This window comes from Toxotes jaculatrix, chromosome 18 (assembly GCF_017976425.1).
Source record: "Toxotes jaculatrix isolate fToxJac2 chromosome 18, fToxJac2.pri, whole genome shotgun sequence".
NCBI lineage: Eukaryota > Metazoa > Chordata > Actinopteri > Toxotidae > Toxotes > Toxotes jaculatrix.
The window spans coordinates 14,710,443-14,724,958 of record NC_054411.1 but is presented as its reverse complement, the minus strand read 5'-3'; the positions used below and the strand labels follow the sequence as shown (position 1 = coordinate 14,724,958).

The 14,516-nt window shown below is 40.8% G+C and overlaps 1 protein-coding gene across 3 annotated transcripts in view; it reads right to left on the bottom strand.

Annotated features, from left to right (window-relative positions):
• Nucleotides 1–11,530, bottom strand: part of prkcbb (protein kinase C, beta b) — an 81,339-nt gene extending 69,809 nt beyond the window's left edge. For all 3 annotated transcript variants that reach the window (XR_005896327.1, XM_041062105.1, XM_041062104.1), the window contains exons 1-2: nt 11,137–11,530; nt 9,374–9,405 (exon numbers count right to left, since the gene is read on the bottom strand). Coding sequence is in view for 2 of the 3 variants with exons in the window: in XM_041062105.1 (XP_040918039.1) it covers nt 9,374–9,405; nt 11,137–11,315 (211 nt within the window). In the remaining variant the exon portion in view is untranslated. The remainder of the gene's footprint in view (nt 1–9,373; nt 9,406–11,136) is intronic.
• Between the last annotated feature and the right edge of the window lie 2,986 nt (nt 11,531–14,516).

Here is a 14,516-nt window from a genome sequence, read left to right as displayed (position 1 = left end):
AGAACATCTTCCAGATCGATCGACACAAAGTTTTAGAGAGGTAGTTGTTGCCACCAGACGATGATTCCCTGACTTTTCCTCTTGCACCACCATGAGGTCAACATATGTGGTTTTGAGTGAACTTAAATCACACATTCATGGGGATGAAATGAAATAATTTTAGTGATTCTTTGACTTTTCTTTTCTAGCACCATCATCAGGTCAGTATTTCAACTTGAGTCAACAATTTGGTTTATTACCAAATACCTGCAAAACTAATGACATTAATACCAGCCTCAACTGTACTTTGTTCTATATGCTAATGTTTGCATGCTAACATGCTGAGCTAAAATGTGGACTCTTAGTCTTGTTCTCAAATTTCCACAGGACATGTAACATAGTCTATGCTTCAAACAAAACAATTTTATTGTGTTAATCTGAGGAGGAAGAACCTAAATTTAGTTAGTGGGAGCTGGTGTCCAATCTTCTTCTGTTTGTGTGTGGGTGTGTGTGTGTGTGTGCAGGCTGTGATGTCAAACAAGCTTGACCCACATTGGCTGTCTGATCGGTCCCAATATGTCTCCAATGTGTCACCGTGGCAACGGGTGTACTACTGCCGCAAATGTCAGCAGCGAGGACAACCAAGCCCTGAAGGAGATTGTCTGTCAATCTGTAACTGAAAGTGAGTACTAGAATGCGCACATACACACACACACACACACACACACACACACACACACACACACACACACAAACGAACACACTGACAGTGAAGAGTCTTCGGATGTGTGAAAGTAGATCAGAGCAAAAGGAGCTGGCCCTCAGTGACAAGTAAAATTAGACTTTGTCACACATACACATACACACCTGTGGAACAACAAACAGATGCATCAGATAGCCACCACTGATAGTGATAAAGAGAAACTGTGAGAACTCCTGCTTTCAGGTCAGCTGCTTTTCTGTCTGTTTAAGCACACTAAACAATGCATAGACACATATGCAAGAAAGAAGAGCATATTAGACACACTCAAATATGTTCACACACTGACAGATGTACACACACACACACACACCAGCTCTTTAACACCCTCCACATTAAACTGAGAAGAGGAAGCAGTTGGGGGAGGAAACACACTGGGTGTTACTGTAGAATGACTGTCAGAAAAAAAACTATTACTATAAACAAAGCCAAAAGAGAGCCTCAGTTTACATGCATGTTTACCGAAAACTGAAAATCAGATAAAAACTAAAGAGCAACCTGTTTAATCTTGCATTCATATTCCTTTGTATTTGAGCATTACCTCCCTGATGGCTGTATTAATGCATGAATTAGATTCTTTTGTTTATCTGATTATTTTAACTGTTTAACGTCATAATGTACTAATGAATTAAATGTGGGCTGCTGCACTTGCATCGCATTTACATGAATGCTGTACAAAATCAGCTAATGCTCTAATCTGGAGCTTCACATGGGTACAGCAGTAAAACAAAATTCAAAACTCATTTTAATAAAACTTACACAGCAGCATTTTCTCCACTAGTAGTAATCACAGTGAGCCTTCTCACCTTAAACATGTGATTCATTCTATGCCGTTGTGTGCCATGAGCACAGGGTGTTTAGGAAGCAAGTTTGTTGTGTCTGAAAAGCACCAGGGGACTGAGGGAAAAATCAATACACTATAATGCTGCAATATTTTTGGATCTATCAATAAGCTGACTGAGGCTCACTATCAGTGTTGTTATATGCACCACAGTAGCTGGCATGAAAGACTACACAGTGGTGTTATATAACGAGGAATTCATGAAAATTCTGAAAAGAAAGTCTTTGACAAGCTGTTTGGTCATGGCCACTTGGTTTACTGACAGTCATCAGGAGACTGACTTAAAGCATCAAAGGCTTTGCTGCTAAATTAACGTTCATCCTCTGACCTTTCCCCTTCAACCATCAGTTTAATTTGTCAAGTATCTGTATGTTTCATAAGCAAATACCTAAAAAAGAAAAAAAAAATAATGACATTGCAATCAGCCTTAGTAATTGGTGCTAATTAGGGGGCTAATATACAAAAGTAAAATGGTGAAAAACACAGCAGCAGTATATTAGCATGTTGCTATGACCACATTAGTGTGAAGAGCTGCTGTGCCTCAGTACAGCCTCACGGAACCGCTAGCATGACTGTAGACTCATTTAGTTTAAAGTTACAGTGAAAAGATTTAGCATTTACAGTTTTGTTTTTTTGTGGAGAGGCCTCAAAAACAGCATGACAATTAAAACACAGCTCAGGGTCTCACATTGCACAATACAATAATGCAAAAATTACTATGACAAAAATTAAATCCACCATAGCACACCTATGGTGTGTTCTTTTAATCAACAACCGATGTAGACGTGAAACAAACTGCTCCCTCTTTCGCATGCAGAAAAGTACATCCAAAAATATATCTATTCATTTTCATCTTTTGTGGTGTGAAGCAAGGCCCTCCCTTTGTTCAGAAGAAAAAAAATATATTACTCTTCTCAAACACTGGTCAACATAGAAACAGACAATCTAAGGACAGGTTTTCACTGCAGGATGTATAGAATGACTTTACATAATTTATCAACCTTCATTATGACAGAGTAAATTACACTGACCAGCCATATCTCTGATATAGACAAAAGATCTCTGATGATTTAACAAGAAAACGACACTATGAAAATGTTTAGCACAAGACGACATAACTGTGGTCCATTACATAAGATAACACACGGGCGCCACCCAAACTCACACTATAAAATCCTCATGAAAACCTGAGATATGTGAGAGTATTAGCCAACTTACGATGGCTATTATGCCAAATCATGAACTTGAGTAAACTGTTTCTGAATTGAAACTGAATTGAAATCTCCTTAAAATTCTCAACAATATATTTTCTGACCAAGGTGACTAAAGAAAGAAAGAAAGAAAAGAAGGAAATCAAACTGTAATCAAACAACAAATGGTAGACCTCTGATGCAGTAGTATGCATTTATTTCATACTAGCTACAGGACCACAGAGCCCCACAGTTTCATGTCTTTGTTCTCCGATCAATGCTGTCTGTTATCTCAATAAACACCTCTGTCACTTTTTAATCCTTGCTTTTTTTCTGGTGCTTTCCAATGTTCTCCCTTCACACCTACACACTCAGCCCTCCCTCGTCTTACATCCCCCACTCCACCCCCCCCCCCCCCCCCCCGTCCATCTATCCATCCATCCATCCCATTTGGTGGTACTCTCTGTGGAACACTTAGGCTATTTATAAAAGCATCAAAGCCCACAGTTTCCAACACACAGCCACTAGAGAGAAAGAGGGGGAGACAGAGAGAGAGATGGTGGGAGAAGAGGGAATCTGGAAGGATGGTTGAAGGAGGAGAAAGGGGGAACCAAGAGGCACAAGGAGGGAGAGAAAAAGTTGAACAAAATATGGGGAGACAGTGAAGGAAGAAGGGTAAGGAGAAGGAGACAGAATGGGAAGATGGACAACAAGGGAAGAGAGAGAAGATCAGAAAAGGAAGAGAGCGTAGGATAGAAAGGAGAGAGTGGTAGGTCAAAAGAAATCGGGGAAACAAAGAACAGAGGAGGTGGAAAAACAAAAGACTGGATGACAGTCAGAAATGTTTTTACCATTTTTCTTTGCTTCAGGATCTCAATGATACACCTCAACATCAACTCTGTGTGTGCATTCATTTGAGTGATCTGTGTGTGTGTGCGCGCGTGCATACATGCGTGCATGTGTGTGTTTGTGCGTGTAGGAGGCAGGTTTTGGATCCGGAGACCTCCCACCCACGCAGGTTGGGGTTGCAGAAGCACCTGAGCTGCGTTCGGCACCGCCAACAGACACCAGTGTTTGCAAATGTTCACTAACTCATTTGAACCTGAATACTCTCATGAAAAGGCAGAAAACGTATTATATGAATCCAGAGGAACTGTGGGCACCGTGCCCAACTGCAACTTGATGCTTGCAGGTGAAAGTGAGAGACGGACCGAGACCGATTAAACCTGAACACAAAAGACGCCATCAGTCAAAGGGAAGATTGAATAGTGCTTTTTATAAATACACATATTTTTCCTTTGGAACAGTGCTAATAGCTGCAGCAAACAACACCTTTATGGCTTGTTTTAGATGGAATCAACACTCCGTGCCTACACCATTTTATCTCTCCCTCTATCTCTCGCCTCTTTTCTACCTCTTCTTCCCTGTCCATTATCTCCTCTGCCTGGTAGAAAAATCTCACCCACCACCTCTCTGCTGGAGTGTCATTCCTGCATACCTTGCTCACTCATTTTCAACCATCTGCCTTGTTTAATTTATTCTAGTTTTCAGAATATACAGAATGTAACTGAACAGACCACTCGATTTTTGTGCAATCCTCTTGATCCACAACATGATCAAATTCTTTTAAATCATACAGAGCGCATAAAAAAAAAAAAAAAAAAGCACCCTGATTTGTCTTGTTGGGATCATCGGCAACAGCGCAGCATGTTACAGTGAGCACAATGGCTCATATACACTATAAAAGGATTAGATTTAGGATGCTGAACAGAATGATGGGCTGAATACATTATGGAGAACTTCTAGTAACATGCATCTCCTCTATTTCTGCCCTAATGTACCCTTCTGCAGTCCACACCCGTTCTTCTTTTTGAAGCCGAGCCTCCTCCCTCTTCTCTCTCACTGTACAGTATGTTCTCTATATGTTTCATATTACATTACAAGACTGCAGAGTAAACAGCACTTTTTTGTTGTTGCTCCCAAAGACATGTAACATGTCTTTCATCCTTCTGTTTTTCTCTGTACTTGCCATGAGCCACTTTCATTGGAACTTTTAAGGAAATCGCACGTAATCCTCCTCTCCTTCCTACGTCCTTCCCACTCACTTTCTCCCCCTTTTGTCTTTCCTCAATGAATTCCACCCCCACTTTTCTGTCTTCCTCTGCCTCCTCATCTCTCATCTCACCATCCTTCTTTTCCATCTTTTCTCCAAACAGATTCTCCCACTTGCCCTCCTTATTCCTCCATTTGCGACGTTTCTTACGCTTCCTGCCACTCAGTGTGCCCTCCATCCCTTTCAAGCTCTCTAAAGGGATAATTTGTCCATTAAGTCTGTGAGGAGACAGTGGAGGACACTCAACAGCCTGTTACACGCTGAAACCCAACTCATTATTAACACACTCATTTAGGAACACGTGCATAAACACACACACAAAACCAATCACATGGAAGCAGTAGAGCACACACAGTTCTGCACAAGCAGCCATTAAGGAAATAAGCACTCATCAGGTCATTAAATGGAGCATGGATCACGTGCGTGCGTGCGTGCGTGCACACATAAAGATGCATGAAATATGTTCAAAACTCACACATACACACACACTTCTTAGAAACACAACATTACATAATACAAGCTGCTACCGCCCTTAGAGCCCTACACTGTTTCTAGTGTATGGAAAACTAGACAGCAGAATGCCACTGAGGCATTACAGTTTATTGTTTACAGCAACAACACTTAGGCAATGAGCAGGTCCAACTAGCAATACTGTACACAGTTACACAATATGCAAAACCCAGCCAGCCTCAAGGTTTGCATTTGAAGTAACAGACTCTACATTCAAATGGATGGTTTTCTCTTCCTTTTGCATTCATCATGTAAAGTATATCTTCCTTTTTCCCATCAGTGAGAAAACATTGAAGGTATGGTAGGTGTGATCACATCTGCTGACTATCACTAAAAAAAAAACATCTGATCATGTTTGAAACACTGACAACACTGTCTACACCACATCCTTCTTGTTGCCTGTGCTGCTCTCTGAAACCTGTTACAGGCAGATGTTCGGGGGTGCTGAGTTCTCAAACCAGCTCCAAGCGTCGTCTTGCTACCTGCTGTATCTAGAAAAACGTCTCTAAGTGAACTATATAGTCTGAAATGTAATGTTAGTTTTTGAGGTTTAAAACAAAGCAACACCAACATTAAGTTTCAATTTGTTTTTTATTTCTCTGCACTTTGTTTCCAAAAAGCTAATCTAATTTGATTGCCAGAGCTACATCTAACTTCCTTTTTTCACTCATGACAAGGCAGAACGCAAACAAAGCAGAAAAATGTCACAATCTGAAAAGCTGCAAGTGAAGCTTGGTTTTGTTGAACCTATACACAACCGTTCAGGCCAAAAGCAGCTATAAACAAGCAATTATTTTAAGGAACTATAGTCATGAAATCGACATCATTACAATGTCAACCAACTTGTGGGAACTTGCACCAACATTTGTGTCAGAATAGCTCAAGTACAATACATTTACAGTGTAGGCATTTAGTTTGCATAACTAGTGAGCTGAAGTGTGACAGAATGCTAAAATAATTGTCCTCTTCTGGACCATCAACAGTTTAAGCAATCAAAATTTAGAGGTCAAAGGTCAGAGCTATAGATCTATGATACTAGAAGCATCAGGTAAGGAGAAGTGAAAGTAAAAAAAAAAAAAAAAAAAAAAAATCAAATCACAACAGTGTGGCCAGTGAACATGACAGGGGGGGGGGGGCAACATTGCATCAAGTAATGAGGGTACAGTCAATCCATAGAGACTGTGTATGGCAGTTATGGCACTGATTTGTCCACTCAGATATGCTGATAAACTCACCAAAGACAGAAGAGGTGTAGGATACACAGCCTGCCAGGTCATACTGATGGTTTGACCTTTCACTGATGGAATGCAAACATGCTGACCAGAAACACCATTTCTCTCACATTGTGTATGGATGATTCATACAGCAGAGTGCAAAATAAAAAGCCCATTTTTATTATTTAAACTCTCTTTACTCAGAAAAACTGCATTGTCATAAACCCATGAATCATCATACAGCAGAGTAAATCCTGCTGCATACACACAAACACCCTCCATTTAGTTCTGTGAGAACTATCCTGTCAAACAAACACAACCTTGCAAAGCCAAGAAGCAAAGCACACTCAAACACTGATCTCTCGCTGCACTCCAGGAGTATGTGTGTGTGTGTGTGTGTGTGTGTGTGTGTGTGTGTGTGTGTGTGTGTGTGTGTGTGTGTGTGTGTGTGTGTGTGTGTGTGTGTGTGTGTGTGTGTGACCTTGTTTGGGAATTCCCTTTCTCCCTGAGCTCTAGGGAAGTGATACCCTGCTCCAGACGGACAAATGGGTTGAAGAGCATCTCAGGACAAGCACATCAACACACACACACACACACACGCACCTGACGGATGAAGGTAAGTCCTAAGTTACTCGTTCACAGACATACAAGCCCAAAAGGCTCATATCAAGTTATTTTGGGAACCAGCTGGCATTAGATCTGAGATTTTAGATGAAAAACACTCTCTTTTTGTACTCCCCCCAGTGGCCTCTTCCAGCCCCAGCATCAGAGTATATAGGTGCCCCCTTCACCTGCAACACACCCCTGCCTCTCCAGAGGCATCAGGGTCCCTATGGTGCAGCAGATGCATCCCCTAAAGGACACTATTGATCCATTACATATCCACATAGGCTAATTACCAGCTAACCCGCTGCTGTATTGAACAGCTTTTCTTCCATCCTTCAGCATATAGACAGTTGCATCTGAATGTTTCACTGTTGCTAGGAGACGTGAAAATCCTTGGACACATCTAGTTGGCTGTTAATACAAGTGAAAAAAAAACATAGACTTCAAGCAAATTGAAAAGTAAAGCACAAAGTCTCAAAGCCCCCCCATTTTTGTCAGCTAGATATGTTCAGACCCCAGATAGTTTCTGCCACTTCCCCTTGCAAAGCAGATGCTGAATCTGTCTCTACTGTATGGAGATGACAGACGAAATACAGCACGGGGAGGGAGAAAGGGATGGAGGGAGAAGAGAGAAAAAAGCAAAGTAGCAAACTGGGTCTGAATCTTTTCCCAGCCTAACTCTGAATTTATTTAAAATGGCCATCTCAAGGTTATACAACACAGAAACACTGAAAGAAAGTCTTTTGAAAATCACATAATGCTGTGGGGTTATGTTATGGCCTTTGGTTTAGACAGTTTTACATAGTTTCTGGGAGAACAAGTTTTTCTCAGTAAGTATGGTGTCTCTAAAACTACACTCCTGATGAGTTTCATCAGTTTTTCTGTGATAACACCAGCGAGAACCACAAAATCAGATGTCTTACTGCACTTCATTGTTACAGGAAATGAACAAAATATCGTTGTTGATGAACAGATTGAAAGTAGACAAGCTTTAACCCCTAACTTTGGTGTCCAGGCAGTTGAATTTTGAGTTTGTGACAGAGTAATTCTTGCTCACTTTTCTCTTACTTGTTATGTATAAATCAGGCCTTATTCACAGCAGACACTAAAACATGTCACAGTACGAAAATCACATACTGTGATACATTAATCATGGCTGAATTCCACTTAGCTGCTTCAGTGTTTGAGTCCTGGTTTACTATCACACATTTGCATGACTTTTTGGGACACTTAAACAGGACAGAGACATTGTTTATGTTTTCAGTAACACCTGTGTTTTTCCTACTATGACAATTAAAAATGTCTAGAAAAGACCTGTCTTACTAGCTGTTTGATTTATTTTTAGAAAAAATACATTTTTTACATTTTTTATGATACAGCTGGGAGTGTTTCATGCTCAGACAATGCACAGACAATGTGCAGATATAACAAATAGGATATTTATTTACTTCCTGAGCCTTGGTCACCTTCCTACTACCCATAAGTAAACCTACACCTACAGTGTACTTCACTTTATGAATCAAGCACCAAAGTCCTGCCTCCACTTCTAGACTTGCCTGTCTTGCACTACAATGTTTCCCACTCATCCTTAAAGAAAGCTGAAACAATTGCACTGGGTTATTCTATTTATAAGAAACACAAAATCCACAGCTGTTTTTTTTTTTAACCCAACAACTTCAACATGTAGAGAGAACTATTTTAAACTGCTATGCTTTGAGTGAATTGCACAGTTGGATAACACTGAATAAACAATAACGTGTCCTTATTTTTTAAAAACTCAGGAGCAACAGTTCAGAGGCTCAGCATTCACTTGAGCACTCTGAAGAAAAGTAGAGAAGATGAAAGGAAGAAAGATAAAAGGGGTTAGAAATAAAGAAAGAAAAGGAGGTAGTGGAAGTGAATGACAAAGGTGAGGAGAAGAGAAAAAAGACTGAATTAGGGAGATGAAGTATAACACTGATCTTGCCATCTGAACCTCAAAATCAGAGAAATGGAAAGTGGGAAATGAGAACACTGAAATGAGAAAAATAAATAGAGTGGAAAAGAAACAGAAAACAATGAAAGAAAGTGGGGGCAACAAAGTTAACGTCCAATCATTGGGCAATGGAGCACCACCAAATAGTGTGTGCCTGTGTGCGTGTGTGTATTTAATCCACCTACCCTGACACTGGAATCCCTGCTTCCCAAAACCCCTGTGGAAAGAACATACACAGAAAACAGGTTAAACATTGTACAGGCACAGATGTGTGTACACACAGACACATACAGAGGAAAAATTGGAAAAGAGAATTCTGAAACCGCCTCTCCTTGCCTCAAGACTTTTACCTCCATGCAAATGGAGGCTAAAGTCAAATACTCTGCCATTTTTGTTTAGCACTTTCCATCTAAAGAGTACAAATTAAGCGCACACACACACACCCACTGAGGTATGCAAGCAGCGAGGACATTCGATTTTTGCATGAACAGTACACTGCATGTACTGAGGTCAACTTAGGTCCACAAACTCACACACTCATACTCACAGAGCTGTAGTTGCCCCAGGGCAAGAAGGTCAGCCACACCTAGTGAAAGGTATGGAGAGTGCTGGAATGCCTACAGATGTGCGCGCACACACGCACACATGCACACGCACGCACGCACGCACACACACACACTCAGCCCTGCTCATTTTCATATTGTGGCTACAAATAGATTATCTCTCGGGCTGTGAAATCACTTAGTGCTCTCATTGTTCTTTTTCGTTATGCTTATTGACCCAGATAGATAGATAGATAGATAGATAGATAGATAGCTAGACAGATAGATTGATAGATAGACAGACAGACAGACAGATAGGTCATCCCATTAGATTACCATGAACACACACACACACACACACACACACACACACACACACACACACACACACACACACACACACACACACTCTTCTAGGTCAAATAATTTAGCCATTCACAAATTAAAAAGCCCATCACAGGACTTAGAATGGTTGTATTGGGAATAGTGCGAAGTACAGATAATAATAAACGGGACAAATTAGGCCAACCTAGAGACGGAAACTCATTTAATAACCCGAATGCAGGGTTGTATCACTGTCTAGTAAGCCCCGGTGGGCTGCATGATGACATGTCAGCACAGGTGATTGAGAGGAGAAAACGGTGGAGAAAGGGAGGAGGAGAAGGAGCAGGAGGAGGACTGCTGAAGTTGTGTCAGCAGCTGTATCGGTCTTTGACCCAGGTGAAAAGTTTTTTGTTCCCACTCAGGTCATTCCTTCTGGCTGCAATTCATGGCATTGTTTTTGGAGAACATTATTATTTTTCTTCAGCTTTTCTCAGTTCCTCTGCCTACTTAATACCATCAAACAATGATCTGCGGCAATTCCTTTTTTTTTTTTCTACCGGTGCTGCCCACATATCTTTGTCTTCCCTTCTGCCCTACCTTACACATATAGTATCAACAAGTACAAGAATAAGGCTGAAATCAATGTTTATTTTTGAGAAAACTGTGCAACCAGTGCAGCCCTCCCACTTTTTTTTTGTTTCTGCTTTAACATAATGATGTAATACTATTAAACACTGGAGTCTACAGCCATTTTGTCTTTTTCATCTCTCTCTCTCTCTCTCTCTCTCACTTTGCATTTGTCATTCATGCGGTTCATTAGATTATGAACCAAACTACTGGAGGGAAACTTGTCCTGCCCTTTTCTTCTTCCTTTAATACTTCATCTCTTTGCCCTCCCACTTGTGTCTAGAGAGGCTTTTAATTTTTTTTTTATATTATAACAGTATATACCATATACTCTCATTTATTTGTCTTGTTCTAAAATAGCATTGATAAAAACACACAAACTGAAATAAATGCATGTTTTAAAACAACCTGCCCCCCTGTGAAGCCCTCCATCCACCCCTGTGCCCGCTCCTCACCAGATGAAGTCGGTGCAGTGGCTGCAGAAGGTGGGCTGCTTGAAGAAGCGTGCGATGAATTTGTGGTCCTTCACCTCGTGCACGTTCTTCTGGCGGAGGGCTCCCTGGCGCGCGAAGCCGCGCATGGGCTGACGGGGTCCGTCCTCCCCGTCGCTGTTGGCCGCCGCCGAGTCTGCCATTCTCCGACTATCTGTGCAGCTGTCTTTACTTTAACTAACCAACGGCAGGTGTTGGTGCTCAAGAGGTGACAGCAGCTGTTTGTCGTGTTGTTGTTCCAAGTAGAGCTGTGAAAACTTGTTGCGTTGCGATCAGCTGATGGTTAAGTTTTTGGTAGTTTGTTAGGGTTGATCTTGTCCTGCCGCTGAGTAGACCGGCTGCCGCTGCGCTGCTCTCACTCCGCTTCCTCCTTTTCTTCTGAGCGCACGAGAGTCGCTGAGAGAGAGAGAGAGAGAGAGAGAGAGAGAGAGAGAGAGAGAGAGAGAGAGAGAGCGAGAGAGAGAGAGAGAGAGAGGACATCTTTAACTTGCTTACTTTTCCTTGACATTTAAGGTAAAAATTACTTTGAGAGCCTGAACCGTAAAAGCTCACTTATCTCCCTAAGCTCTGACATTGTCTACCAAAGTACAGTTTAATGAGTTTATCAAATGCGACTAAAATGTGACTTTGAAATATCAAGTGTTCACAAAGCTGATGGGTGTTTTTGCCCATTAAATATTAAACAGGATCTGTATAGTGTAATATTTTTTTTACCCTATCAATGTCCTGTGCCATACTAAGGGTCAAGATAAAACTTCAAGTACTAATCTGAAGATCATCCATTTTTGTGAATGCCTCTGGTGGTTTAATATGAAGTGTATTTATTTTGCCTTCAAATAAAGGTAGGTGATATGGATGAAATTCTCTATGACAATAGCCTACAGTGATACTGAACAACCCTATTGGTCAACTGTGCAAGCAACTTGTATGACTCTTAGTTACGTTTTATTGATAGGTGACCTCTAGCTGCCGCTGTATTTATAACAGGAGCAAAGAAAGAAGTTAAGTGACACTGTATATAGTGCGAAACAATCTACATTAGTATGACATTGGGGTGGATGGATAGGTTGCCAAACGTAGGACCTTCACACTGGAGACCATGTTTATTCCCTGTGTGACACTGTTTCTTTTATCCATGACCATTCTACAATATAAAAGTCGTGTTTGTTATTGTAACTATGATGATGAAAGTCCTCTAGCCTTAGAGATGTACCAGTTTTAACCCAAACCACAATCTTTTCCTGAGTCTAATCGCATAAATCTTGTCATCAGAGGGTGTATATGGCTTTGTGTACAAGGACACTAACTGCACATGGTCTGCACCATGCAGACTAAAACGTAGTATAATAAGAACAACTATGCATTTCAAGTTTTCAATTTTAGAACCATATTGCCAATATTCTCATAAATACATACTGAAAGTGCCATGATTATTTTTGCATATTTGTATATTTTTTTTTGTGCTGAGCCACAGAGGAGGGAGACTAACACAAAGAGGGAATTTGTAAATCTGTCCTTTAAATATAATCTGTCTGGGAGACAGAGTTGCACATTGATGCCATAAAGTCATAAAACAGTCCAGTTGAGACAATGTCTCTGATAGCTGATCAGTTTATATTGTCTCATGGTATATATCAACAGAACAAACCTCATTTCCTGCATCAATATTTTCTACAGTCGACAGATCAACACAAGGAACGACTCAAGATTTAAAAATGACGTGCTCATTTCCAAAAAGAAATATCAATATTTGGAAGAAAAAAAAAAAAAAAAAACACAGACTCTTTTCGCTAACAGCCTGAGTACTGGCATTGAAAGCAAGCACAGTTGCTGAGTTCTGATTCATCTTAAGACTTTTGCTTTCTGAGGGATTTTGGAAGATCATCATCTGCGATTGTTGGATGAATTTCATCTCATAAAGTTTTCCAAGATACATTTAAGGTATTTTTGGAACAAAACCCATCAACTATATGAATTTGAGTCATTTGAACTGATGCTCACAGAAAAACCAAGAAACCTATTTAACCACCTGCATCTCTCAGTATAGTAAACGTAGAGGATTGTGTATGTGATGCAGGGATAGGTGTGAATGATTGTTACTGTCAACGCCAACAAAATTAAAACTAAAAAAATATTTTAAAATCAAAAACAATACATATGAACAACTGACAATGGCAATGGTATTGATGTCCCACCTGTTTTAAGGCCACAGAATCTTATTTTAGGACAGTGACAACCATAGTCCCAACTGGCCCAAGCTGCACGCACCACACACACACTCCGTGGCAGTCAGCTGGCAGTGAATGACCTAGATGAGATTGATTTAGCTGCAGGACAGATAACAGTGTGTGCAGTTCATCCTGATCTCATCAACACAAGGCTTACTGTAGATTTAGCTTCCAGCTCTGATCTCAATTTTTTAGCCTTTCTGGTGCATATTACCTCACTTATTCATTCACACAACCTCAAACATTAGACGCACACACACCTGCAGTGTTACACAATCTGTCTCAACAGCCGGCAGAAGGTAAAACAATAAGAAAGCCTTCATTTGCAATGGTAACAGACATCAAGAGACATTGTTGGTGACGTAACCATACCCTGCAAGTACCTGAATGGGCCTGTGTGTATGTATAGACTGTGACACAGTGACTCATCATTTCGCACAGAAGCCACTAATCTCTTTCATTTTCATTAATACACAGGACCTGATGTAACTGTTCCCCAGGGCTATTGAACTGGGGCAAGAGTCTATGCTGGCGAGCCAGCTTGGATGTCCGATAAGGTGTGTCACTGGTGTTATCATTACTAAAATCATGTCAGATTACTCTTAAAATGTCCTACCTTTCCACCTTTTCTATGGATGGCTAAATTGAATGACTTGCTACCGCAGGATTTGTGTTATCATCACAAAAATCAAAGCAAATCACTCTTAGGATGTACATAGGCTTTTACATGTACAGGTTCATACAATCTCTAGCATTGTAGCTAAATGTCAGAGCCTTTCTGAACATTTCAGCACTCACCATTTTTCATCAGCTTCCAGTTGTATTCCAGCATCCTTCGTGGAAGTAGAGTACAAGTATACCTTTCTCACAGCGGACGGCTTAGCTTGGCAAACGCAGGTGTAGCTAATTAGACTAATAATGGCATGGCCTCCTGACAAAGTAGTCCCTCATTAAGGTTTAATTGTTACACCTGTGCTTTCCTTGCTGGTGAAGGGTGGCGTGAGAAAGGTCTACTTTTCCAATAACATTAGCCTTAAGAAACCAGAATGCAGTGCAGCCACAAGATATGGCAAGTGAAGGGTGTGGACTACATACCATACCAGGAGAAGCACGTGT